We start from the raw sequence: 24,399 nt of genomic DNA, 5'->3' as shown, positions 1-24,399 counted from the left end.
ACACATTGATAATGGCTGTTTATTTCCACCACCCTGTTCAGTACATGTTGCCTCTAACCTCTGAATTCTCTTGATGCATACTTAGGGAGAGTGGCTGAAATCATGTGTATTAAAGATAAAAATAATGAAGGCTGGATATAAAAGAAAGCTAAGAGCGAAAGCTGGGGTCATTAAAACTGTTTAATGAACAGATCCGACTGTGTTTTGGAGCTAGGTCATGGCCAAGGGCAGCAGAAAGGAGATCTGATGAGGGGAAGATTGGCAGGCAGATTCAGCTCAAGGTGTTTGCAGGTCACCTCAGAATGCAAAAGTAATTATCATTTGCCTATATGGATATGTCTTGATAAAGTAACAGCAAAATGCTAGCGAATAGTACAGCCGCTGGCAATTAGAAGACAGTGTTATTTCAATTTCCATTTGATGTTTTAAGCATATCTTCAGAAGTATGGCTTTAATAGAATTTGCCATGTCCAAAGGGCTAATAAATAACAAAAAGAAGTGCCAATACTGTGAATGATTTCAAGCTAAATGTTCTAAACACATCCGAACTAAACAAGATGTTTTGGTCTCACATATGTGAGCAGAATTAATCATTTATTTTTTAACAAATAGTTTTTTCATAAGTTTGGTTTATGATTTCACCAACTTTACGAGTTATAAGACCTTATTTACACAACATTTACATAAATGCAACCATCATAAGTCACAAAAAGGTTCAATACATTTATAATCAACATTCATTCATACCTCAATCACCCTATATCTAAGACAACCACAGACACACATGCAATTTTACACTGGAATAACAATATTCACAGAAAGCCATATATACATTTTTCATTTTAAACAAAACAGGTTTGATATAACTTCTGGCTATAAATGTCCAAAGGGCTAGCAAGAAACTTATTTGCTGTCAGGTTAAATGTGTATGGCATTTAGGAACCCAAAATATTTCTCTCTAGGCACTGCCCAGAAAATATTAACAAGGACATTAATTACTTCAAAAGAGGCACAAGAATATGAGGAATGGTGGTGGCAAGGGTTCAGAGTCATCCGAGTATATCTCAGCATGTCCTTGAGGCATCCTGTACTTTGGGTGCTGTCTTTGCATTTACATTTCTCCTGTACACTAATTCCCATTAGGGTCAATGGCAGGGTAGTAATTAGTACAATTCTCTGATGCTTATATTTAACAACATGGCTCTAAAATGTATAGTTGCATTGCACTGTTGGGTTTCACAAATAAGGTATAAAGTTAAAAATGATACTCTGTAACCCTTCCAACACCATATCTAAATACCTGCAATGCAGTTTGATGGTTTTAAGTTGACGCAAAGGACAAGCTCTTCAAAGGTTACCTCATATCACGCGTCTTGTGTTTTGTCTAACCCTTGTAGTCATAGGGATAACCTGGCTATAGCACAGGTAATATTGCAGGTGTTGTCCACTAACCAGGATGCTGGTTTCTTGGTCTACCATGGAGAGATAGCTTGGTCAAGTAGTCATGACAAGAAGGCCATGTGAGTTTTAGTAATGTATTCAATAGGAGTTTTGGAAACCACTCAACTCCACCGAGAATATTTGAGAACACTGGGACAGCAACCAAAACATGACAAGAAACTACAAGAAGAGCAAATGTTATAAAGCAGGTAGACAGGCAGATGAAGAGATGTTACATTCTATGACTGCTCTCAAGGTGAAGTGAGTCACTGAAAGCCTCTTTAAATGGTTATTTTTTTTAGATATTTCCTGAACTGAAGGTAATAAGGTTATGTACGGAGTCATGGGCTAAGCTTGTTCTAAAGTTTAAGGCCCTTGGTCCACAATGATCTTTCAGGAGATATTAGTATGGTATGATGTTTGAACAGTAGAGCCGAGGAGGATTGTGAGCTCATAGCTCACATGTAGTGAGTGGACTGCGAGTTTTTGAAGGTAGACAGGTCCATTGCTCTAGATTGCCTTGTGCATAAGTCACTGTTTTAAATTTGATCTGGATTTCAACTGAGAACCAATGGACAGATTTCTGAGCTGGCTTAAAATGATCCCATTCTTGGGCATTTAGATTTTTGCCTATTTGCCACCTGTCCTGCTCTGCCGCCCTCTTGGCAGCAGTCTCCTCCTTGCCTGCTGGGGGCAGAGCACTGGCTGGTTGTTTTTCTCAAGGATCTTCACTGTGGATTGACTGTTAGATATGGAAAAAATGGGGACTGCACTAAGCACTTTGATTTAAAATGGGGTGTCTGGCGGGGCTGTATTTTTGCTCCCTTCTTTTTGTTATGTCCATCAATCTTTTGGAGAGTGTTCATGCTGATCAGGGTCCAAATGTCCCAAGAGCCAGGAGTGGACTGCACCTGGCTCTTCTTCATGCAGATGATGCAGTCTTGATCATCCGTACCACTAGAAGTCTTCAGCGGCTCCTAGACCTTTTTATTGATTTCATGGGCAGTATGCACCTACTTATTAATTTTAAGAAGTCTTGCTTAATGGTACTGGCCCGAAAAACACGAAAAGTGCCAAGTTTTAAGTAATGAGGACAATTTTACCCACTTAGGAATTTTGATGGACTCAGGTCTCAGTTGGCAACCCCTGCTAAATATGAACACTGGGAGCCTTAAGAGAGTGTGACAGAGAATAGATTTCTCAGGGCCTATTGGTGGTTGCGTAAAGTACCCCATTCAAGTACTTACATGATGAGTGTGGTGCAAGCTATACTGCTGACTTCATCCGTTGGCAACCACTTCTGCTGTGGTGTACTGTTTGGTTAAAGGACGAGTTAAGTCTTAATAGACTAGTTACTCTGGATTGTTTGAAACTGTACAACATGCACAATATTCCCTGGTTGACCTACATTAAGATGGATTTTAGAGCCAGGAAGATAAGAGATCTAACCCTGTGAACATTATTAAACAAAATATCACTTAGTTAAGGCAGGCCTTTTATCTCAGGGTGACAGCCAAGAGGGAAGTCTCTTTCTTGGCTAAACAGAAGTACTGGAAATTTGTTATGGTAAAATTAGTACTCAGGATAGAGCCATATCTCCTCCCTGAAATGACAAACGACCAATGTTGATTACTGATATACTTCAGATTGGGTCTGTTTCACCAGCTGCTCTATCTAGACGATACTTGGTATAAGTTTCCTAAATTGTCTATATGCACTTGTGATCAGGTTTCAATTTGTGATACTTTGCACATTGTACTCATATGTCCTTTATATAAAACCCTCGGTCATATGTTTTTAAGACCACTCTTTTTATTTACAGATTTTTATCAGGTAAGGCCTACTCTTTTATATTTATAACTTTTAGCAACATATAAAATCAGTTTTAATGTGTCAAGGTATCTGTCCGGGGAATAAAGCTCAAGACATTAGGTCCTGTCATCTGCGCTTTTCTTCCCTAACAGTGAGTGCATAAGTTATGTACTCATGTGTGCTGGTTTTTAGTGTTAATGATCAATGACATTTTTATAGTTGTTTTAACTTGGATGCCATTTTTGCTTCTAAAGTGCACTCACTTTAGCCACATCACTAATGATTGTATTTGTGAATAACTGTGATGAATTGGATGTTTTATGGACACTTGGAGGATCATTTTATTTATTTTACAATCAGATAAAGTCTTTACTTACTTACCTTCCTCCAATTTTAGCTTGGCCAGCTAGCTACAGCTGGAATTCTCTCTCTGCTCTCCTGTCTGCCAACTTCTCTAGGGACAGGCTTTGGGAGGGCACAATGCTCTCTGCCATGGCAGGGAGTTCCATTCTGGCAGGTAAGTTGTGCTCCTCTGGGTGTTGCAACTCAGAATCCGTGCCGAGGACCTCTCTCTGCTCCTCCGTACCCTCCTCCTCATCCTGGTCCTCTGTTGTTGCAACAACTCGTGAGCCTCCGCCCATGCCCTCAGATTATTCTGGAGCCCCAGCTTCCTGGAGCTCCTATCTGTTGGAAGCCCCTTTCCTTACAGAACTTCTTGAGCTCAGCCACAGTGATGCGTGGCTCTATAGATTGTTAGAATCAAATTCCATTCTTGCAGGTATGGTCACAGGCACTTAGAGTCAGCTAGAATGTGAGTGAATTCGAAAAAAGGGAGAGCCAATCAAGGAGAATTTAAATAAAAATTCATGACATCAAATTTAGGTGAGATTGTTGTGGTGTACAAAATCACTCTATGGCACTGCACAAACACAAGTACTGAATCCCACCACTGAACATCATTGTGAGAAATTAGGTTGTTGGTTGAGGCGGGTAAAACCCTATTCAAGCAGCAGCCACAATTCTTTTCAGGGTGAACCACAAAAAAGGCACTAAATTAACATGTGCTTACCCTCTGGCATACAATACAATGGGGCACCCAATATCCCAAGAAACTTGGATAAGGAAGTTAAAGCAAAAACAATGTGCCCCTAGGAATCACTGAGAGAAGTATTATATTGGCCTTTCAGAGTCCACAATAAATGCAGATAGTACAAATTCATCATTCATTTGTATTCTTTTATCTTTTAGAAATAGAATCTTGAAAAAAATGACCATAGAGATGGTGCAGTGCAAGTGTAAAATGGTGAGCCACACAACATGTAGCACACAAAGTGTAAGAAATTTACACATTAGAAACAAACAAGGGATAACCCAAATAGGACACAGGATTTGTTTAGCCCAATAGTCCCACTATTCAAGTTTCAATAGTCCAACCTTGCTTAATCTGTGTGTAGCCCTCATTAGTCAAGGTTTTGCCCCTTACAAAAAATTACACGAGGTCTTTATTGGGACAAAGATGAACTGGTAGCACCCTACCAGAAATGACATGATTATTCATCCGAGTTCTAGTCACTAAGCAATAAAGAACTTTAAAAAAGATGTTTAGGCAAGGGCAGGTAAAGTCTCACCTGACCATCAGGACTATGGTCTATAGTAGTTAACACTCACGAAGCCTTGTCAGAACAGATGTGCAAAATTAATAAATCCATCAGGTAATACATAATAAAGAAAAAAAGGCCTATGTCCAAGAAAAACAAATTGAATACAAAAATAGAAGGGGAGAAGGCAAAAAGTGTGGGGGTAACCCAGCAGAGAATGCCAAGTCCCACCGTGACTGTGTGATAGGAGCTGAGGAAACTGAGCTGCATTTAATGCTCTCATGTACCAAACCCATGCAGACTACACACAGTTTCTTCGTCCACTTTTTAAGAAACGAAAAATCAGTTGCTGCAGCAGGGCAATGACTCTGTTGTTATATGGACTCAGATGCTTTCTTTATGCCGGTAACCTCCTACATTTTTCTTGTTTAGAACTTCACTAGGTCCTGCTGTTTTCAAGGTTACAACTATTAAGTTTTAACAATTGGTCTATTTGTTCATTACTTTTGATTGACTGGTTAAGGAGACCTACTTCATTGAGCCCTGAATGCAATTACTTGGAAGATTAATTTATTTTTTAAATTTAAGCTTTTTATATGGCATGTTCTAATTTGTATGGCTTGTTTTTAGCTGAATCAAATAACCAAACACACACTCACACCAGAAGAGGATGGCCCTAAAAAAGGGAAATGCAGTCAATGGGCCTGTTTTTAATTCTTGTCCTATTAGCAATCCATTACAACCCAAAAAATAGAGAGGTAATGGGAATGCCACTGTTACGACGTTTTAACTTCCCAAATTCAAATAATCTTAGATGCAGTTCAGTCAATTATTATTTTCTAAAATAAAGTACTCTAGTGTGACTTTCTGATCTGTGATATTTAATGATATTTTCATTTTTTTATAGTTCCAAAAAATCATTTTGCAATCACTTAATTGGCAATATCAATACAAGATGTAACTGTTATGTTATCTCTGGCCAAATAGAAACCTACATTGGAATGAACTATTTTTTATCACTGAATTACCTACATTCTTCCAAAGAGCTCCCACCATCCTTATTAGGGAAACCAATAGAAAATGCACATTTAAAATATAACACACTTGAACAACTTACCTTAGCAAATCTTCTCGGGCCTACAATAATTCATAAACAAATGTAAATAAATTTCAATTGGACACTTCTATTCTTAATTAGATGGATTGTTTTAACTTGCATCATAACCATACTATAAATCTTAAACTCTGAATTGTGTTATACTTTGGTTTTTTAATTCATATTTAGGCCTACCTTGTGGCTTTTCATCAACTCAGAAAGAGTTTTGATTATTTTCTCAAACTAAGGGGCTCATTAGCCATCCTGTCGGAATTAGGGACCGCCCGCCATTAGGGCGGGGGTCCCGTGGGGGGTATTAGGATGTGCCCGCCACAGTGGCAGGCACATCCTGCATTAATAGCATTGTGGCGGGCGGTGCTCTCTGCACCGCCCGCCACAATGCTATTAATGCATAAATGCATTTGCATAAACAAAGCGGCAGGCAACGTGCGGTGCCTGCAGCTTTGTTTATGGAAATGAAGGGGGGTACGACAGGTACCCCCCATGTGCAACCCCCACCCCTCCTTCATCCCCCAGAGTGAAGACCGCATGCCTTTCCGTGGCGGCATTGCCGCCACGGAAAGGCATTAGTAATATGTCATCTTAATATGGCAGGCGGTGTCTGACAGACACCGCCACCATAGAAACCCTTTTCCGCTCCGGTCGCCTTGCGACCGGGGCGGAAAAGCGGCAGAGGGTCTTTCCGTCTGCCGCGGTCCCCCCCGCCATTCTAATATGGCGGGGGGAATTCTGGTGAGGATGTCGGGCGGATTGCCCCCGCCAAGCCGGCGGTGGCTACCACCTGCCTGGCGGGGGCAACCCGCCCGACATCCTAATGGGCCCCTAAGACTGTATATAACTTTACACAGGTCACGATGGCCGATGATACATTAAGACAACAGAAGGTAACTGCACAAGGTGGTGTCACATTGCATCAAACTACCTTTAGGATAGCCTTGTTGCTAAGTAAGTGGGGATACCGGAATAGCAAGCTATAATTTGGTCCCAAGAAGCTTTCATGCGACCTGACATTGAGTTATAACTTCATATTACAGCTATTCACCTGGAATTCAAGAAAACAAACTACATTTTATTTGTCATTCATCTACAGATCATATAAAGTAAAGTAATATAGAACATATAGAACATATTTGGTTTACCTTCACAGGATTTGCCATTGTCCCCCAGTTTGTAGCCAATTGGACATTTACAGTAGTAACTACCGATTGTATTACAACACTGGTCATGGCATCCGCCGTTCTCACTGGCACATTCATTTACATCTGCAGAAGATCAAAGTGAAAAAACAGTGTAAGGCAGATCACACAGAAAAAAAACAGTGTAAGGCAGATCACACAGACGTAAAACAAATCAGGTGTTTAGAGGCTATGCTGATGTTGAAGGCTGAAATGCGTGGAGAGACTTCTGCTCTGTGGAAACCTGAAAGAATTTAGCATTGCACTGGAAAAACCAAGAAATAGATATGTGGTTAGAATTCTTCTCTAAAGCAAATAGTGAAAAACATGGAGCTAATTATCGCAAAATAGCCATCCATTAGCGGCAGTATGTTATTAACTTTCGTTAAAAATATTATAATATGAAAAAATCAGAATTAAGTCATTCTTTGATGGCAGTCCATATCTCAGTTATGATAGCCATTGACAATTATATTGATTTTTGATAACTGTATCTCTATATCCTTCAATAACATATAAATAAAAACATATAATCAAGCCACGTCCATTGGTTTACGTCAAACTTATGTTAAACATGAATAAAGAGAATTAAATAAACAATGCCTGGCCATGGTCACACATGATATTGCAATCTACTGCTATCCTATGAAGTGAATTGCAAAAATATAGGTGTGATTACTTTTTTCGTAAGTATGTCACTGGACTAAAATTAGTTTTTTGAGTTACCTGTAGGGGTGGGTGTAACTTGCGCAATTCCGTGTAGCGAGGAATTACCCAAAAATTCTGCGAGATTTTATGGATTACATGAAAAGAAAGAGTAATTCTACATTTAACGATATTTTCTGGGCGCAAAAATGCCCCACCACATCCAAAATGGACGTCAGGATGCATTTTGTGCTAGGAAATATCACTAAATGAGAGATGATGGGGAGAGGATGTAGCCTTACGGCTAGAGCGGTCGACCTAGAAGCGGGGGAATCGCGTTTGAGTCTCAGCAACGACGCTCAACATCCTGTGATTCTGGGCAAATCACTTAATTTCCAGTGCCTAACGAAAATGAATGTGTCCATCTGTAAAGAAGCTGTTGCTCATGTAAATCGCTCTGATACCCGATGTCTCAGGTCTAGTTCACACTATATCAAACTCTAAAAAAAAATGCAACAGAACATGAATGGCGAACAGGAACAGCCACTCAAGATTGTTAAATGTGCACTTGGATAGGATTTTCTTCCAATTTCTTCCAGCATTTAGCACTAGTTCGTTAATGTAAAATGCACCCTCACATCCATAATGGATGTGAGGATACATTTTGCACTAAGAAAATATGCATTCATGAGGTTATTCTTAAATTCTTAAAACGTATTCCTAAAACTAATAAGAGCTGGCAGCTATAAACAATCCTTAAATCCTCTGCCTAAGACCCACCACCTTGCATGGCCTTACACCAATTACATGGGCAAAATATTGTAATTGTAGCTCCAATGTGACAGCCAAGGTCAGCCCTCCAAAAAAACTTTGCCTCCATTCTTCCAGGTAGGAGTGTTCACAACATTGCAAACACAAGGAGTCTTTCTGCTCACTTCATCACCTTACTAACAAGTTTTTGGCCACTAAAACAGAGGCCAAAAGAGCACTTTATCAGCACCATTATGTCTTCTTATGATTTCTGTGTGTAATATCCACTGCTAATACCAGAGACTGTGACACTAGAGATAACTATGAAACAATACCGTATGGAACAGTAGCGGTCATTCCCTCCTACACTGCGCCTGTTAGCTCTGTAAAAACGCCTTATAGGCTTGGCAGCAGGAGAGAGATAGAAACTGATATATATGTTTAAGACGTGGGCAAAGTGGGCAATTGAACAGGACGTCTACGTTCATAGAGGCCCCCTGGGAAAGTGAAGTTTATCTCTATTTGACTCCTGTTTATTCTCTTTCTGTCTAAAACTTTCTGCCTACCTCTGATTATCCACCTAGTGTCATTTCAAGTGTAATCCAAGGCACAACGCAAGAAAAGTTTCAGCTATTTTGAGTGGTCCTGTTAAGGTTTAACATAACATTTACTTTTGTTTGACATCCAATGCTCTTGAATTGGCAGTAAATGGATAACATTCAAACTTATTGTATAATGGGGACCTTAAAATATGTGTGGCCAGGACCCCCAAAGTTATTACATTCGCACCGGGAACTGCATAAAATATCATTTCATCTCTTATATGACCAAACATTTGCAGAAACATTAATACTTTGTTATATTCCCAAGTTAGGCCCATGTAGCGAAGCAGTTTATTTCTTACATTGTCCTAGAAAATATTCACGGCTGAACTTTTGCCTACATTTGCATGCACGACAATGTTGGATTAGTTTTTCTGAAAGGACTTTGTTTACACATCCCGCTTCGCACAACATTATGACTGCGCACTAGGTGCAAAAGTCGTCCTATCTTCATCCACGAGGCGACAGTGCTGTCTAGATATCCATAATATCGCTAATCTGACATGCACATTGCAAAGGATGCTTTCTATTTTAAATAATAGGCATCCTAAATGATTGGGAGACGAGGCACTTCTGCAGACACTGAAGGTTTTTGCATGTTGAGAAATCATCATGCACAGGTCTGACATTCCATGAGGGGTGCCCAACTCGAGACCAAGACAGGGTCCCTCACTCTCTCATATCAGTTAAGAGGGTTAGATCGTCCCTTGGGGGGATTCTTGGCTCTGCACCCATGCACACTCTAGGTACACTCAGAGATGGGTCTGCCTTGTACGAGTACGTTAGGTTACCATTTTTTCATATATGCCTGCATATATTCATTGCTTCAGCTCCATGGTAGGAATGTATCTACTGTTCACTCCTTTGGTGCTTGTAATCTGCTTCATTTGCTTCTGTCTCCTAATCATTGCAGCACATGTATTTAATACAAGAATAACGTTGGTTCAATAAATATATTGAAAACGTCCCACTGTGTATTCTGTTTACTTCTCTCGGAGAAAGTAAGCATGCGTGACTGAACTAATTATTCTGTACTGTTTCCACGATCCCTGAGTGATTAGGTTTGTCATGTTCAGTAGTTGCCAGAGTCCATTTGTTCCCTGGTGAGATTAGGGGGGCTCATGGTGGCACTATGAGCTAGCTGGTTTATAGGCCAACATATTCTTCGGGGGTGTCCGGAACAAATCTAGACACCCAGCCTTTCGTTTATGTTGTTGAAACAATGCGCAGATCCTAAGGATTAGTAGGAACTACACAGCAACTTCAACATAGTACATTTCTCAAATATTAGCAGTTATATTATGCTTTTATAAATTAGAAAAATAGGCAAATTATGTAATTACAGGGTTTCACCATTGGTGCCGCTATGATTTCCCACACAAAGAATATATTCAAGGGCTTTATTTTCTTCAGAGCCTGTGGTATTCACCAGAGCAAATCTATTGTTTCTTTTATGAGCCACCACCTGTGTCACAGAAACCCTCACTATCATCAGGACTCAGTGATGTAAACAAAGCCAAACTGGACACTTCTGCAGCACACATAGAAGTAGGAAAAATCACCATTATTTAATGTTTGTTTATGTGCAGGAAGAGCTACCTTCCTGCACATAAACATTAAATAATGGCATTGTGCTCTTTCTATGTGTGCTGTTAAATGCAGCAAAATAGAAAAAGCAAAAATGAGGAGAAAAATAAGTATTTCTCCACATTGCGTCATTCTAACAGCAGCTTTTGCATGGGGTTAGATTTTGGCACTGCCTCAGATTTACAGATCCTTGTAAATCTGGTGCAGCATGAAATAGCATAGAGTGTTGTGGTAGAACGCCCACAGCAGCACCCATTGCGCGCCCCTTCTGTGCAGATATCTGCGTAAAAGGGTTACCATATTGACAAAGCGGTGTTAAGCCACAAAAATGGGCTTAACACCACTTTGTAAATATTGTGCTGGGCATTGTGCCACTGGAGCGTAAAAAAAAGTGACTTTCTGATGGTGCTACCCAGTTTTAAATATGCCTCAGGGTTTAAATAATTTCAGATTTAGGTGAACCAACTGACTCATTTTAATGCTTCTGGGCCTCTTTAGGGCTCAGATGTTCTCTACAAATGCAACTACAAATCAAGAAGTCAAATAAAGGGCAATTATATGACTGAAGTAGAAAGAAACTCGTTTTTGCTGTGCCAATAAACTCATTATATTATTTTATACAATAGGTATGAACTCCCATGACAAGTTCATCATGACATGCTTGAAAAATAACAGGTAACATTTTATGTAGGTGTCCAGATCATTGGAAGACAAAAACCAATGCGCAAAGCTAGCTAATACCAGAAACACTGGTGAAAACAAAAAGCAACTACGTAAACACAAAACCAATATACACAGTGAAAAATAGAAACGTTTATGTTGTTTGCGACAGCTAAAAAATATTCCATACTATGGGTTTAGCGACGCACATTTTAGCAAAATTCCCAACTTGCACATCCTAGTTGGTTACACATGTTGAATTGCTGAAGCCTATACATATATAGTGTCCGTGGCAGCTGAGTGATTTCGATTGGTGTGGATTTGTATTTTATAACAGGAAAAAGTGAAATTGTGATTTGAATAAAATCACAATTACATCGCAAATCTATGGTGTAAACCAGTAGTTGCAACTAGCAGTCTTGAGGGTCATTTGAGAGTAGGTCGACCTTCCGCCATGGCAAGCCAAAAGTTGCATGATAAGGCTGAGCCTGGCAGAACAAGGAAGTTCACTCGCAATGAAATACAAATACTTGTGAAAAATGTGTGCAGGAAAATGAAAAACCATTTGAAGACTCCCAATTGATTCAAAAGCAACCCAAAAACATATTTGAGTTCTTAAAAATCCAGCAGAGAATAAATGCTGTTGGTCTGAGAAACAGTCCTGTGCATGACATATGTAAAACATGGCATGATCTGCATTCCCGGCCCCAGGATATTTGTTTCTTGTCCAGGGAAGACTGTTCCCATGAAGAACAAGGTCAAGACTGATTTGCCAGTCAGTTAAATTAGCTTTATTCGAGATGTATTCATAAAAGCATAAATAAACATTCCATAGTTTTTGCAAATATTTGAACAATAAGAATCTGCGAATCACATACATATGGATAAAAACAATCCTAAAACAATGATATAGTAAAATTCATCTCGATTGCTGTGTACAAAAAGTCAATTATGACTAATTACAATAAAAACTTCTTGCACGGTCTGGCTGGGCAAATTTTCCTTAAAAAGAAACACAATAGACACACAATCAATAGTCAAAGCCTAAAATTTCTGCCTTAGCACCCACGCCCATCCTAGATATTTAGCAGTTGATATTGAAATGAGCGGTAAAGTGCTGGTGCATATAAGTCTTAGTGCTTCGGCACTACTGCTCGTACCCAAAGACTTGCACATTGGAGTTAGCCAAACGCGCCTTGGGATTACATATACAGGACAAACAAAGAGGAAATGAGCGATGGATTCCTTATCGTCCCCACATGCAGGGCAGATATTACTGCTTGCACTAGCCCACCTACCGGTTAAAGACTTGAGGGGCAGAGATCCTGCTCTGAGCTGGAAATAGAGCTTCCTATCCCCAGGCTTAGTGATGACATCCCAATTTTGCTCTAACTTGGGGATAAGCTTTGCCTCTAAAAACCCCCCAGTCATAGTTGAGGAACCAATGCCACTCCAGATTCGGTACGCGACCTGCTCCCAATAGATCTCCTTTAGACTATTTTTAGATGGGAAAGTAGCTGTCGCCGGATTTTCCCACAGCATCTGAATTCCCAAGCCCACTAGAGTGTTTCTAAGTTCCTTTAACCAACTGATCTTGTGGAAGACATCGGATTTTATGACATCCATGAATCCTTCAGCATAATGCGAAAGCTCCGGTGTAGTCCAAAGCCTGCACCAATATAAGATAGGGCGGAGCCTTGCTACATCCGCGATGGCCTTCATACCAAGATCATACCTGAGTGGCTGTAATGAGGTACTCTGGGGAAGTCCAATGATACTGCGGAAGAACTTGTTTTCTGAAAGTGTCAATGGTCTCAGTTTCTCAAACCCCCATAGCTCGGCGCCATAAAGCGCGGAACTAAGGGCTTTGGCTTCATAAACTTGGAGTACAGACTTTATCGGTCTTGTTAATGATTTTTTATGCTCCAAGTTTAAAGCCCCTGTGTGCTGCCGATGCCTGAGTGCTGCTATGTCTATATGTTGGTCCCATTTAACAACTTTCGCCAGATGAATCCCTAATTAAATAAAAGCCTTGACCATTTCCAACGGTTGTCCATTCATAAAAAAATTTCCTCTAAAATGATGGTGCGGATTAAAAACCATGAGCTTAGTTTTTGCCACATTAACTTCCAAACCATGGTCCAAACAAAACTCCTCAAAAATTAATAAGGCGCGCTGTAAGCAACTCTGAGTTTTGGATAAAATCAGCGTATCATCCGCAAACATTAAAATCGGTATCTTCACGCCAGCTAGAGTAGGAGCATCTATATTTACTGATGACATGCGGGCAACTACCCCATTAATGTACAATGTAAAAAGCATGGGGGCCATTGAGCAACCTTGGCATACACCACGCTCCACCGGGAATTCAGAGGTAACTCTAACCTGTCCTCCCCACTGTATCTTTGCGTAGTTTGCCTCATGCAGCCTCATCAATAATGTTAGAATTTCCTCAGATAGACCTCGTTTTTTTAAAAACTGCCCATAATTGTGACCGGGGGGCTAAATCAAAGGCTGCACGTAGGTCAACAAAGGCAGCATAAAGGCTGCCTTTGCCTAGTACCACAGTCTTCCATTGGTCACCTGGTCAACCGTACTTGTGAGTTTACAGAACCCCACTTGGAAAGAAGACAATCTACTATTTTCCTCAACCCAATCAAGTACATTATTCAAAATCATTCTCCCAATCACCTTCTGCATAGTATCTATCAAGCTAATAGGCCTGTCATTTGCTGGCTGTGCTTTGTCACCTTTCTTATATACCGGTATTATTATCGCTCCCTTCCATGATACCGGGACCGTTGCACCCTGGGCCACGGCATTAGCATGATGTACTTGCCTCAGCGTTCATTGTCACAAAGAAAGACGTCCGCTGGGACCCCATCTGGTCCCGGTGCTCTACAGCTGGCCACCGTATTAAAAGCCACTAAGACATCTTTACCATTAAAAAGTTGAATACATAACACCTGAGCACACATTCTCATTATTTCTATGATCCAATATGTTTGTGTTACTCTCCAAACAATACCGCAGTGTCTCTATGACCTACAGTCCAGAGTTTGTATTATCCCAAAGAAAGATGCAATGGTCCAGTCACAATCTTCTGTTGGATGAAAGCTTTTAATTTCAAGTTAACAATGAATAGCACCACAGCAGCCGACGCGCGTTTCGCCCACAGGGCTTTTTCAAGGCTTTATTGACTTTCTTAGAAACCCAAATTTGATAACTCGGGAAAAGGGAGCCCGTCCTTCTTTCAGATTAGTGATGGCCCGGATGTTCGCAATTGTAATCTCGAGCAAGTTGGAAGTAGTGACGCCTTGTGATATTCCTTAGAAATGTCTTATAGTCGGAAAAATATCAAATTCTTTGGCGTCATGTGATCATTTGTATCCAGGCAGTAAAAGTGGTTCAATGTATTAAACCATGGCGCGTAGTGAAAGGTTCATGACACATCCCTACGCCTTGAGGCAATCACTCAGAGATGGTTACGGCAACTTTCCCTTTGATGGTCTGCATGAAACACACAATTTATACTGTATAGGAAAGTCGTACATATATAAAATATTTACCAGTAAGCTACTATTGTACCTTATCATGAATAATATTATACAGATTCACTTTAGTCAATGGTCTCTATAACCACGCAGTTCAAATAGCTTTAAACATGTTTTGGAGATGCTCATTAAATATTATATTGAAATTGCTGGAATATATTCATCACACCAAAAGGTACAAATACAAAATCTGTCATTTCTACTGTTAGATCAATCGGCACATAAAGCAGGTACCCTTATTTCCATTTACTGTCAATTGCTCTCTAGGTTTTTTGCACTTAAGTTATCAAACTGTTGATTCATTAAAAATATCCAGTATATATGTTATTATGTCCATTACATTTTGCTTTAGGTGCACAACATCTTTGAAAACTTGACACTTGTTTCATTAGACCATACAATGGAAACCATTAGAAGAAAAACTGGAATTATTATAGTTTTTTTTTAGAGAAATTATTATACCGCTCGAGTTCACTGCTGCCCCAGGCATCAAGCATATGAATTGTTTACTATACCTTCAAGATTTACTTCAACTGAGTTGTTTTACCATCATCGCAAAAGTCTAAAAAAAATGTTTTCTATCGTAATGTATTTTAGCTTAGTGTGATAGTCATTGAGCTAACACAGGAAGAACAGTAATATTTGTGTAAAGTGAAGATCAAAGTTGCAAATTTATTGAGATGATTTCATTATTCAACGTTATGGGGTCATGTGGCTAGTCAAAATCTCATTACTCAATGCAAGACACACAATGGATGAAGCAGACTGACACACCGCCCCATGCTTTATGTTGTGGTGGGCGGAAGCGCAATGTGAATGGCACTTGAACAGACCAATGGATGGAAATCCTGGTAATTTACATATGTACCCGCACATTTTGAGTATGATTTACTTGAAAAATATGAGGCTGGCAAGTCAGCTAAATCTGTCACTAGGTCAGATGTAAAAATTAGCCTCTGTGAGGTCTTTTGCTAGATGCAGATCGGCCTCATTTGTTCAATTACAGACAATAAGAAGCGGTTTCCTGCACAGATTGATACTCAGTGTCGTAGTGGGGGGGGGGGGGCAGCCCTCCCAGGGAGGGACAAGTTTTGGGGGCGGCGGACAACCCCCACTCTTACCTGTGGGCGTCGTAAGCAGAAAACACAGGGACCCTCGCCACCTCGCCTCAATTGCGCCCGTCACGGGCGGCAAATGCCATTACCGCCACGGGCGTAAATAGGTCTATCTACACCACTGTTGATACTGTAAGTACGAACCCAGCACAGTTCACTGTGCACTAACAGGGTCAGCATTTCTACTTGTTATTTAGTGATGGTGTGCATATATCCTTCTTTGTACCCTCGCTCATGGATACATAAGCAATCCTGCGGAATGCTGAATGCAGGAGTTCCCTGACTCTGCCACAGGAATTTCAATGATTGATTACATAAGTTGCCCTCCCTCTATTGCACAAAAAGAGGGCGGCAGAAGCTCTGAGGAACTATTTTGCTAACCAAATACCCTCGATCAACAAAGTTACACAAAAATAGACCACCTCCAAAATGGTCTACATACTCCTCCTCTGTACTACCAGGAAGGACGTGCTGGCTCACTACAAGCTCCATTTTGGTAGCATCTGATGGGGGGTTCAATTCAATTTCAATTCAAACAACTTTATTCGGTTTTAGCATTTTAAAACCATAAAAGTTACCAATACATAGAAATCCATTAAAATTTGCTCAATTCATCACATAATAATGCTAGTACAAGTGAAATGCACAAGCCATTCAGCCCTTTAATCGAAACAAGACCTAGCCTTTACAGCAGATTTCAGGAAACTGAGGACAAAAACATACATTCTTCATGCAGCATTTGAAAATAAATAAGCGCTGGGCGAACCTGCTTTAAATTCGCCCTCTTTAAAATAGGGATAAGTTTTCCGGGGAACCTCATAAAATGTACAGAATATCAAAAAATTTAGCAAATCCTGTGGAGACTCATGATCGTGGCCACACAGTGCCAACAACTATCCTCTATGGCTCCTCTGTGGCACAGCCAACAAAAGATGAAAAAAGGCCAGTCGAAACCTAGTCATTAAAAAACATTTGCATGTACATAAAACCCTAATGAATATGGCTCGGTCAATTTTATCCACTCCAAATCCTTTTTGGTTATTGACTCTGGATTGGTGTACAATTCCCCTCTTCCTAGACATCCAAAACTCCTCTCAACACATCAGAGCCAAGGTCTGTGGTGAGCAAGGTCCAGAGTCATACACTCTTTCAGTAATAGTTGATTTAATGATAATCCTTCACTCAGCCAGATTTTCAACCAAAATGTTAAAGGGCGGAGGGCCAGTTATCACTCAGGTAGGGCACCCCCAGTTCCTCATGTGCCACCATGTTAGATGTACCACACGGCACACCCAACAAGCGCTTCAGGAATGCGTTCTCGGCCACTTGTAGGATGTCTGTGGTAACATGCCCCCCTACTTCACTGCCATAGGAGGCTGTCGCGACACACTTAGGGGCTGATTCCGATTCTGGAAAAACGGCTCCGTATAGCCGTACGGAGCGTTTTTCCCGTACGAATCGTACACCTTCAACGTCCCCGTACGAATGACGAAGTACGATTCGTACCAGGAGCTGAACTCCGTACGAATCGTACAGAGACCGTACGACTCAAATCCCCGTACGATTCTCCCGCGGACGCGACATCCGGATGGTTCGCGTCTGGTATTCCCGACCTGGCAAGTACGATTCGTGTTGGGTACGCACCGTACAACGCTTTTTTTACGGGAGCCAAAAACATCCGTAAAAGCAGAGTTTGCCTCGAAACAGGTACGGAACGGCCCCCCTGGGACGGTACGTACACCCCATGATCGCATGTACCCCTGCGATCATGCGGTGTACGCACCGTACCCAGCGATCTTGGGGTGTACGCACCGTACCCCATGTTCGCTGGGTGTACGGTGCGTACACCCTGCGATCGCGGGGTACAGTGCATACACCGCATGATCGCAGGGGTACGGTGCGTACCCATGCGATCTTGGGGTGTACGTACCGGACGGTTCGTATGTGATGGTGCGCTATTCCGTACGAATCTTACCTACCTGACGTGGACCGCACAAATCGCGTCTTGGTAGGCCGATCCGGATCGTACTCGCCAGGTCGTACGGGATGTGTACGATTCGTATGGAGATGGCTCCGGATACGATTCGTACGGGCAGTTTTTTTCCAGGATCGGAATCGACCCCTTAGTCTGGTATATTTTTAAAAGCGCCACGATCAGTCTCCTACCCAGTTTGGTGGCAAAGTTAAAAATGGCAGCATTCAACCTCACCTGGTCTCCTCTCTTTCATTGTTTGAGGGGCCCCAATTTCATCTGGTCATCCATTACAACCCCCAGATACGAGAAGGAATCAGTGCGGGGAACCTGGGCGGATCCTACCCTGAATTGAAAGGACTTTTTCGGACGGGGGCCCACCGGCATAACATAAGATTTGGAATCATTAATCGAGAGATCCCGGTCAACCATAAAGGTGGAGAAGGAGTCAAGCAGCGTTTGTAGGCCCCTCTTGGTCCTGGATATGAGGACTGCATTATCCGCATATAGTAGAACTGGCAGACCACGTTGTCCTACCAGCAGATAATCAACCTCTGTCATCAATAGCACCCTTTCCAAATCATTGATATATAGGTTAAATAAAAAGGGGGCCAGAATACACCTTTGGGGTACTCCTCTTCTTATATCAAATTCTGGGAGACTCTAAGATCCTGCTAGTGTCTAACATGGACCTTAGGTGCTCAGTAAGGATCTTCTAAGAAGGCAATGATGTTCCTGTCTACCCCGCTCGCCAACATGGATTGCCAAAGTTTAATCCTATTCACGTAATCAAACGCGGAATACAAATCCATAAAAGCTAGGTAGGTAGTACCAGGGCGAGCAAACGTATATTTTTTAAGGATCATGCATAAGTTAAAGCACTGAGCCACAGCGGACTATCTCGGGCGAAACCTGTACTGTATGTCCGATAGAATGGAGTGTTTCTCAGCCCAGTTACTCAACCTATCTAAAAGTACCTGACCCACCACCTTGACAACCGAATCCAGCAAAGAGATTGGTCTGTAGAAACGAGTACTATTTCGATCCCCTCTTTTAAAAACGGGCACTAGGGTCGATTTAGCCCACGAGTGGGGACAGCCAGTTTTCACTGCTACGTTAATTACTGCGGTGAGGACCTGAGCCCGGAAGGATGGGTCTGATTTGAAAAGATCCGATGGAATACCATCGGGTCCCTGGGCTTTGGTGCTTGATAACCCGTTGATGCCCTCCTTGATCTCCTTTATGTTAAAAACCAGGTCAGGATATCTGCCCCACGACCCAGCGGGCAATTTAACTCCGGGAGACTCTCAAACATGGATTCAAAATGAAGTATCCACTCCTCCTCACTAATGTGTACATCCACTGCGCTTCCACCCTGATTGCTTAAAAAGGGGCGGTTAATTATGCTCCAAAACCTTGAGCTATTCCTCAGGCTGCTGGCCTCAATTAACCCCCTCCAGGCTTCCTCCTTTAAAACCGACTTGTGTCTGACCAGTTCTAATTTATAATCTTTTCTCATGATGTCACCAACGTTGGGTCTCTTGGACTCCTGTTAGGGCTTCCCGCAGTTTCCTTGCTGCCCTAGAGCAGGAAGAATCAAACCATCTAGGGGTATGTGTGGCTGTTCATTGAGCCGATGTGCTTAAGAACTCACCTATTTTAACAGAGATAGTATTAAAAGCACAAATAACCTTACCCGGATGTGAAAGCAGTGTGGAACATAAGGCTAACTCAATGGCACATGAGTCCGAAATAGTCTTATAAAATACTTCTGGCGAGATATGAGCCCATTTTAGCCGTCTCCCGCCATCTGCTGGCCTCACCACCCCGCTCTGCCATGCTCCTCTTTTGGGAGATAACAATGATCCACGTAGCTTAACACACAGGGGATTATGATCACTGTACTCACTAGCTAGTATGGAAAAACCGACAAATAAGTCTTGTAGAGAAGATGAAATTAATATAAAATCAATAAATGAGCCACCTCCCCTGCCATTAAAGGTTGGGGTAACGACCTTACTGCTTATTTCAGATAAGAACATGAGGGGCATTAAATCAAATTCCTGGAAAAGATCATTCAATAGGTCCCCCTGTACAGAGTGGTTAAAGTGATTCCCCCTCACGTGTGGGCCGCCTAGATCAGCCTGATTTGAAACTCTGCGTTCACCACATGGATGAATATTGAAATCCCCAACAATCATAAAGTTTAGGAAGTCAGCATTACAGTGTTGCCTGGCAAAGGAGCTTAACTTGATGATATTACATATTTCCTTGGTACATGCTGTTGAGTTATAAAAATTGCTAAGCCCCACTTTGTTAGACCCCTTGCCTAATACCAGTGATTGAATACATGGACTAACTGTAGACAAAACAGATATCTTACATTCCACTGCTAAAGAGATGTAAATTACAAGACCACCTTTTGGTCTTCCTACAGGTGAAGGGATTTCTGGAATAAAGAAGGACTTGTAACCTTCTAGGAACAAACTATTATCAGTCAACCATGTTTCCTGTAAACATATCACACAAAATTGTTTATAAATGCAATCCACAGCAGGTCAGAAAACGTGTTTGCTAGCCCTGCAATATTCCATGATATAAAATTACTGCCACATACACACGGGTCCCATGGGTATGCCCTGTAGTTTCCTGATGGACAGATGGTTTAGCTATATCCATAGGAGAGGATTAGCTAAGTCAATCACAATAATCCATGGCAGCTAAGGATGCAAAGCGGTTTGTCAGTTCCAACGAAGGTGGACCTGGGTCCAGTCGGCCTTGAGCCATCCGATTCAAGTGAGGTGGATTAAAGTAAAATTAGGGTGGACGTTACTACTATATAGGTTTAATGGTGTGCATCTATTAGATGGGGCCCTAAATGCATTCAACAATAGTTACGTTCCGCTAGCTCAGGTTTATAAAAAAGGCCACGCGGTAGGGCCATGATGGTTGACATAGGACCAAAACGACCAGAGTTCAAATTTGTAGCCAAAACCCTTCTGCAATATGGGGTCAATTCAAAATTATTATCACACAGTCGCCCTTGCAGGACTTAAAAGAGCCGCCTATTCAGTTACCTCTTCACACCATGTTGATATTCTTATCCACTCTCATACCCAAGGTGGTGTTACAAGATAACCAGTGTGGGACTTTATTCTTTAGTTGGGAAAAATCCTCCTTAGCGCCCTGTGGGAGAATTGGCACGTTCCCCAATATCACAACGTATGGGGTTGATTCTGCTGGTAAATGAATAACAGGCAAATTCCTCATAGAGGCCTCCCCTTCCGCCCCCTCCAAGACAGATGAATCCTGTATAACCGGGCAGTCTGCATGTCCGTGATTTAGACCAGGGTTTGTCGCTGGACAGGGGGCACCTGCCTGACCCCCTGATGGCGGTGATCGATCCCTGTTATGTGGGTGTGTAATTGTCAATATAGGGCGTTCCATAACTGGGCAAATCGTGGAATATCCTGTTACTACATTGGCATCTTTTCCACCTGATGATGAGCTGCATTTCAGGTCCAGCAGGCCCTGTTCAATCAGAGTTAAACGTTGGTTTATCAATCCCAATTTCAAGTCTATCAGAGCCTTCAAGGAATCCTGAAAAGATTCTAACAAACACATAAAATCTGCCTTAGTAAGTGCTTGAGCAGTTGACGACTCTAGGGTTGTCTTATCAGCTTTTGGCTTTTTAGCCTTACCCCCTAGGGTTTGGAACTTCCGTTTTGTACCTGATCCCCTGGTAACAGCCTCAATGCTTCCGGTCTTCACCTTGTGATGAATCCATCAGCTGTTAATTTGTCCCAGTACTTGGCGAAGGTTACTGCCGCACCCCCTTGGCCTAAAGGTCTTTTATCGGCCCTTGGATCATTGAGCAAAATGGTGGGAGAAAGAGGTAACTGCTGGGCTGTTACATGGCTATTTAGCCCATCGAGTCCCTGTACCGGTTCATTGGCCCCCAAGTTGTTTAGTGATTCATCATTACTAACTGAAGGTAATTGAGTATCCTTAGGCTTAGAAAGGAGACCATTAACTGGAGGGGGTTTAATATTTGCCTTGTTATGGAAAGTGCTCTATGGTGCTACAAGGCAGCAACTAGGTTTCCGACAATTAATAACGCCCCACACCTCCACTGAAGCCAGTAGGTGTGTCCTACATGAGGACGATTTTTTCTAATGGGACAGACACACAGTGAATCACCACTTGCTGATTGTATCAGCAGACATGGAATATTTGCAAGGTTTTGTTTCCCTACAAATCAGCTCTGCTGCTATCATATTTGGTAGTGGAGGCCTATGTGGTACTGCATATATGCAGGGCAAAGAGCATAGACAGGTAGCTTAACACAAGTGCCATGGGCCCTTATGCAAGCAAGAATATTCGGCTTACGGTACCCCATTGGGTAGTAAAATAAACGCATTAATGGAGATCTGTGTGCCCCATAAACCCCTAGACCCAGATGGTGCTCCACATGCTGCAGTAATGATAGCTTCTCCCCAGCGCATAGCACTGAGAATGTGACATCCATTCTGACCATCTAATTCTGAAAGCTAACTGCTGGGGCATTAAAAAGTCTAGATGCCTCAGGGTGGGTAGTACCAATGGAAAGTGAGAAAACACTGGTGAGTGCATCTAAGAAACCTTTTTGAAGAGAGGGGATCACACATGGCCCATCCTCCTCACCTCAGCGCAACACGTCTAAATCTAATGGAGCATGAAAGTTGAAATTTTGTGGTAGGCTAAAATACTGTGGGGGGGTTCTGGGTCATGCATATACCAACATAGAAGATGGACTACTTTATTTTATCCCTCTCATCTTCATAGACACCACTCGCTATTTTTTTTTCCGTTCCTTTTTACATTTTTTTCCTACTCCTTTCCATTCCATCATAGCTCCCTCTCAAGTAGTACAAACTCACTGACGCAGAGCACAAATTACCTAAAATTATTAAGAGGACATGAGTATAAGTCGTTTGTTTGAGGACTCATGACACTGATTCTGAGTATTGTTTCCTCACAAAGAGAAGTTACTGGTGAGGAATACTCCCCCCACCAAGTTATAAATAAAAACTAATAATAATAATAATGAGCATTTTTGCAAGCAATGCAGTTTGAAACAATTAAGCTGTAGGACATAATTAATAAGCAAAATGTACACTGCTATAAATGAATGCAAACATTATCCAATAAAATACAGTCTTGGGAAGGAGACTAGAGGAAAGTAGTATATCCAGTAACCATTCACAGTGAGCAAAGGAATAAAGACACTGGTTAGACGGACCTAAATATCAACAAGCTTATGAAAAAAATAATAAGACTGGATTTCACTTGCTACCACATGCAGCGTTAGCACATTAGAGTAAAACATATGTGAGAGAGCCAGCAGGAGTGGCTAGAGAGAGCTATATTTGTAAAATAGTGCATCAGGACGATCAATGCCAGCCAGAGACGTTGATTCATGAAAAAGCCAGGGGCAGCGGAAGTGACATCACACTTACTTTAACCTCAGTGGCATCACAGGAAATTAGGTCATATGACCTTTGACCCACAGTATGTGTACAATTAATATAATATCACAAAAACGTAGCTATTTTAGATTCCACCTGTATTTTAAATATCATTTTGGCATGATCTGCCAAGTACGCTTTAAGCATTTCTTTAAATTTGGAAGATTTAGTGCCACGAAACAAAGAATAACACTGGGAATCAAAATTATTATGATATAATGGTTCCTGAAATGCACACCACAAAGTCAAAATGTATTGATACATAACAGGAAAACGCCTTAAAAAAGATAAACTTACTGTTATGCCCGCCTGTACTCCATTACACAGGCCATTCATTGAATATGGACCATACCACTGCCTACAGTATTCATCATCATTGTTTAAGCATTTTGATTTATAAACACTTTAAAGGCGCTAACACTGCTGCTAAGCACAAAGTTCAAGGTTTTATTCAAACAGATAATTTTTTATGTATTCAGAATAAGATAAAATGATAAGGTGTTTAACAATGTGCTTTTTTATTTCATTTTTTTATTCAGAATTGTGAGCATTGCTTTGCGTAATTTCTGTATTTGAACTTGATCTCAGTCAGACCTGCAGAACAAACAGTGCTCATCAAGGAGACTGTTTACCTTCTGCTTTTGGGGCTGCTTTTACCGCCTCCGAGACAGTTGTCACAAAGTCAGTGCCAGGAATTGCAAGTGAAATGCCAGGGCTCGTAACTGAGGGCTAGATGTAGGTAATTTAGAATTACCGATTCGAAAATACCAAATTTTACCGATTCGTTATATTCGAACCAGTAATTGCAATGTAGATAAAAATTCGGTAAAAAATACCGAATCGGTAAGATTCGGTATTTACCGAA

General features: G+C 41.4%; 1 protein-coding gene across 1 annotated transcript in view; it reads right to left on the bottom strand.

Moving 5' to 3' along the window:
• The window catches only part of LOC144790753 (uncharacterized), a 752,701-nt gene that overhangs the window by 320,559 nt on the left and 407,743 nt on the right, over nucleotides 1-24,399 (bottom strand). The window contains exon 6 of the mRNA XM_078665457.1: nucleotides 7,107-7,229. Within this exon, the coding sequence (XP_078521583.1) occupies nucleotides 7,107-7,229 (123 nt within the window). The remainder of the gene's footprint in view (nucleotides 1-7,106; nucleotides 7,230-24,399) is intronic.

The sequence above is a fragment of the Lissotriton helveticus genome, chromosome 11, assembly GCF_964261635.1.
Source record: "Lissotriton helveticus chromosome 11, aLisHel1.1, whole genome shotgun sequence".
Taxonomy (NCBI): domain Eukaryota; kingdom Metazoa; phylum Chordata; class Amphibia; order Caudata; family Salamandridae; genus Lissotriton; species Lissotriton helveticus.
The sequence above is the reverse complement of the archived record's forward strand: the minus strand, read 5'-3'. Positions and strand labels throughout refer to the sequence as shown.